The following is a 4,902-nucleotide window of genomic DNA, read 5'->3' as shown; positions in this document are numbered from 1 at the left end:
ATGTCACCTGTCGCAACAAAACATTTTCACCAACATGTCAACCCTCTTGCATTCAGGCTCTTATCAAGTGAAACTCCCCGCTTGGTTTAACCCTTTCGCTGCCAGGAGAATAAGATTTAAGTGAAATCTATTTGCCAGGGTTTTTTCCCAAAAAACGGGTATAAATTTTCCAAAAATTCTGTGCTCTTTGTTATTGGAGAAAGACCCATAAAAGTATATATTTTCTGAAAGGTAAATGAATAAAGAATACAAAACACATGCTATTTTCACATTTTATATATTTTTAGTGACATGTTGTTGTTTTGAAATCAGTGTTTTGTTTTTTGTCACATTTTCAACTTGTTCATTACAAACATTAGTCAGGTAATTTGCACAAAAACATCATATTTTCTGGACAAATGGATATCTGCAAACACAAAATCATACTAGAACAACCACAATATATATATATTTTTTTTAAGAGATAGATACACAATACATTGTGACTTCTCCAAGTGATAAGATGGATGTGAGGCCACGCCCCCTCAGTCTCCACCCCCCCCCCCCTCCTCCTCACCCCTCTCACACGGTCACTTGATTCAGTTCTCATCAGACCGCGTTGGCTGCTTGCCAAGAATATCGCTCTGCTGCTAATTCGGTCATCTGTCGTCTGCTAACAGCTGTACAGCTGACATCACTCACTGACAGTTGCATCTTGGCCACTCTCTTGATTGCTCCCTTTATTTTCTATCAGATCGTCCTATAAATGTTCATCTCTATCTTCTCCTTCGAATTTAGGCTTCAGTTCTTTCTGAGCATCAGCTAAAGAAAGAAATCATTTTTGATTTAGTTCGTCATGATCGCATGTCTTGAGCACGGCGTCAGTCCGACATTTTGTTGAGCGAGCGAGGAGAGAAGTCAGGCAAACACTTGGACAGTGACCCAACCAAAACGTTCAAATAAAGGACTGCTTCATGACGTAGATGGGGTTTCTAGCTATGAATAGAATCTAGAGAGATTCCCCAGGCTAAAGCTACCACTATTTTTGCCAAGGAAGTGAATGCAAACCAGGGAAAAGTCAGAATATTTCGATGACGAGTTATCTCGTCATGCAGGCAGTGAAGCATACATGCTTGCCATGACGAGTTATCTCGTCATGCAGGCAGCCTAGGGGTTAATATTCTTTTAGTGGTTCTACTCTCAAAATGCAATTCATTTCTGAGCCTCCACAAATGATAACACGTGGTCAGTGTGTGATGGAAAAATACAATTCATGTTTCCCCAGGGAATCCTGGTCAGCAGCCTATTTGTACCCCTGTTGCTTTTTTACCCCTGGGTCAAATCTGGTGAGCCCAGATGTCTATGTAGACTGGCCCGGAGTGACCGCCCGGGGGCAAACTTCACCTGGTCAGAACTAAACACCTTAGCTGGATTTCACCCCTACCCCACCCCTCCCTCGTAATGGATGTCCAAACCTACGTTAAAATGATCCCCGGGTGTAAATTTCATCCACTTAGAATCAATACAGGCCATTAAAGTAGGACTTCTCCTGTGTTTGCTTCCATTCAGAGAAGAAGTTGAGGAAAAGGGCAAGTCAGTAAAGGCCAGCCAAGAATGATCCCCCCTGCCCCATCCTCCATTTTTCAGTAACTTGATTACACAAGTAGAAAGGAGGGGGATATCTTGACTCGCCACAAATGACCCCAGGGGATGGGTACTCTGAAGCTGCTACACCAGACAAATGCAAGAGGGTTAACAGCTGAACATCCAAACAAACCAACACACACATCTGTCACTGTCACTGTCAGTGTCACCAGTCCTGAAATCTGGTTGGTCAGGACGCGCTGCAGCAATGAACGCCATCACCAACGTTCTCCATGTCGATACACCCACCCCTACCCCCACCACACACACAGACAAAACACAAAAATCAAGACACCACAGAGACACACAAAACATGCAAAAATCACACCACACACGCACACAGTTAAAACGCGCAGGAATCAAGACACCACACACACAGACACACAAAACACGCAAAAATCAAGACACCTCAGACACAGACACACAAAACATGCAACACTCAAGACACACCACACCAGACACGCAGACAGACAAAACACGCAGGAATCAAGACACCATCTTCCCACACTGCCTCCTGCGCTCTTCCTGCCGCAGCTCTCGTGCCTTCTGCATCTCGTACATCATGGAGTAGGTCGAGCTGAGCAGCTGGTCCGTCCTCCGCTGCACGTTCTCCGCTCTGGCACCCCGCCGCCCTCGCTGACCCCCGTCCAGAGACGAGGTCAAGGACAGCGACATGGCTTCCGGCTGCAGTAGGTTCAAGGTCGTGTCCATGTACTGCTTCCGCCACGTGGGCAGAGGGTCGGGTCTTTGTCTTTGGGGCTGCGGGTCAGTCAGCAGTGGCCAGTGGAACGTGGACGCTGCCTTCTCCGCCTCGGCCAGGGTCTGACGACAGACAGAGCAGTTCGTTCATCCACGTCAACGTGCGTGTGACAGGGTTCATACACAAAACAGGGCATAAAACTTTATAAAAATTTTTACAAACTTTTCCAACCTAACTGGACTGAGTTTCCAAACTAAATTAATCATACAATAGACTGTTCATTTTTCGTCCGAATGTCATTGAGTTCACAATGACCTGGCAGTTTGATTCACTTGAGTCTCCAAATGACGATTGACATTCACCAATGATGGTTGGCTGCTCAAATGCCTGGGTGCTGCACTGGAAGAATGGCTTTACTTGAAAGTAAAAGTGCACTACTCTCAACATCGGATTTTGCAAAGAATCGTGTTTGATTTCTAATTCAGGCTAGAACTTTTCTGATTTTTTCCCACAGGAAAACACAACAAACATGGGTTCTTCTTGTAGTTTTCTTTTATTTTTTGTGAGGGGACAGCGTCAAGTTTACAAACTTTTGGACACTGGTGTGCTTAACGATGAATGTTGCCAACATTACATCAACCCTGCCTATGTTGATGGATTAGTGGAGGGTGGTTGTTTTTTTTCTTCAGAAGAATGTAACAGTGAATAATGGGAATCACACCAAGAAAGTGGTCTTTGTGGGGTTTTTTCTCCCTCTAATGAACTCTCCATTTAGTATGCGTGCTTCTGAGTGTGTGTGTGTGTGTGTGTGTGTGTGTGAGTGAGTGAACATTCAATCTCGCGAGAGAGAGAGAGAGAGAGTGAGCATTCAATCAACAGTGAATTGATATACCAGGGGAGATAAAAAGCCAGTGTGGATTTATTCCTTGTCCACCTACTTCATTAAGCTGTTTCCCTTGCAACTATTCTGGTTGTCAGGCCACCAAAAAAAGGGGGTGAGGGGCGGGGTTGGGGGGACGGGGGGGGGGGGGGGTAAAACATTCCAGCAGAACTGAAGAACAAACAGTTATGTGTACTTCCAACACCAGATCAAGGTGTTTCAACATATTCTTTAGAGCTCATATTCACTCATCATTGCACAATTTCTAAAGCAACAAAGCTAGTGAGATTTTGCTTTCTCATTGAGCATCATCTGAGCTTTATGATTCCAGCTGCTTATGTTTTATCCTCTTCTTTTTTTAAAATAAATCTTTTCTTTTCTTTCTTTTTATAAATACTGAATACCAATACATCAGACCATAAACACACACGACTGTTTTATTCCTGTTTCAATAACACAGCTTTAATCTTCACTCATGTAAAAGAAACATCAAATACAATGCACTGTCAACTAGAACAGACTTTAAATGCAATCCTCGTTAAATCTGACCTGGCAATTCTTCTGCATTTGTGGCCTGCAACTCCAACATGTATCAGTGGGTTTTTCTGTGGATGTCTGTTGTTACCTCCACCATACTCATTTTTCAGACATGGGCATGCTGGGTATGTTCTTTGTTTCCCAAAGCCAGTGAACCCTGACATGCATCACAGGATATCTAATAAAGGAATTTTTGTTCCTAAAATTATCTTTATCTAACATACTTACCGTGACCCCCCAAGTGCAGACTCCGATCGCCCAATCGAGCCATATAATTATGTGACCTGGTTGAAGACATAATTTGACCAAAAAAAAAAAAAAAAAGAATGCCAGAGAATTGACAGACAGACAGAAAATACGAAAAAAAATTAGCCGTATCAAGAGCACAGGATCAGGAGTCAAGATGGCTGCCGGAAAAAGAGGAAGCTAGCCAGGGATACAGAGGGGAGGTAACCTACTTCCGGGAGGTTATCGGCAGTAGCTACTTTCGTTTTCACCGCATAGGCGGATAGTAGTTTGAAACAGGACAGGAATCGGACTCCCTGCCAGAGTCTGCACTAGTGGGTCACAGTAAAGTATGTGTAGTGAAATAATAATTTAGTATTTATCTGGTGCTGAATCTCATGCAGAGACAAATCAAAGCACTTTAACATGAGTGTTTGATCTTCTGAATGAATAAACACATACAGGGGTGTTTGGGCATTAACAGGTCTGCCACATCTGTTGACCTGGGAGATCGGAAAAACCTCCACCACTGACCCATCTGGTGCAATGACCAGGATTCAAACCCTGGACCCTCAGAGTGAAAGTCCAAGGCTTTGACCACTCAGGTGTTGCATCCATCATCTTCAATGAGCACCAAGTCTATAATAGTCAGTGGTGTCCAACAATACCTCTCAGAACAGCAAAGGGTGCAGCTGCTGTCTTGATTGTCTGGGTTAGAATTTGATTCTTGTGGCGAGTGTCTTGCCCAAGTTACATCCCCATTTCTCGACCATGAGGGCTTTAGGACAGTCGGCACTGGGGGTGGTCCCCAAAGGCGGACTAGCCCACAAGGCTGCAGCACTAAGAGCCAGTGCAATCTTGCCTCCTAGTTGAGTTACAGTCCTTCACAAAAGACTAAGCTGTAAATGTAATCCCACTGCAGCGGAGACACCATTGA

The 4,902-nt window shown here is 44.2% G+C and overlaps 1 protein-coding gene across 1 annotated transcript in view; it reads right to left on the bottom strand.

Moving 5' to 3' along the window:
* Positions 1 to 1,156: 1,156 nt before the first annotated feature.
* Positions 1,157 to 4,902, bottom strand: part of LOC143287588 (uncharacterized) — a 13,494-nt gene continuing 9,748 nt past the window's right edge. Inside the window, exon 8 of the mRNA XM_076595697.1 lies at positions 1,157 to 2,445. Coding sequence (XP_076451812.1) covers positions 2,110 to 2,445 — 336 coding nt within the window. The 3' untranslated portion in view covers positions 1,157 to 2,109. The remainder of the gene's footprint in view (positions 2,446 to 4,902) is intronic.

Source organism: Babylonia areolata, chromosome 11, assembly GCF_041734735.1.
Source record: "Babylonia areolata isolate BAREFJ2019XMU chromosome 11, ASM4173473v1, whole genome shotgun sequence".
Lineage (NCBI taxonomy): Eukaryota > Metazoa > Mollusca > Gastropoda > Neogastropoda > Buccinidae > Babylonia > Babylonia areolata.
The sequence above is the reverse complement of the archived record's forward strand: the minus strand, read 5'-3'. Positions and strand labels throughout refer to the sequence as shown.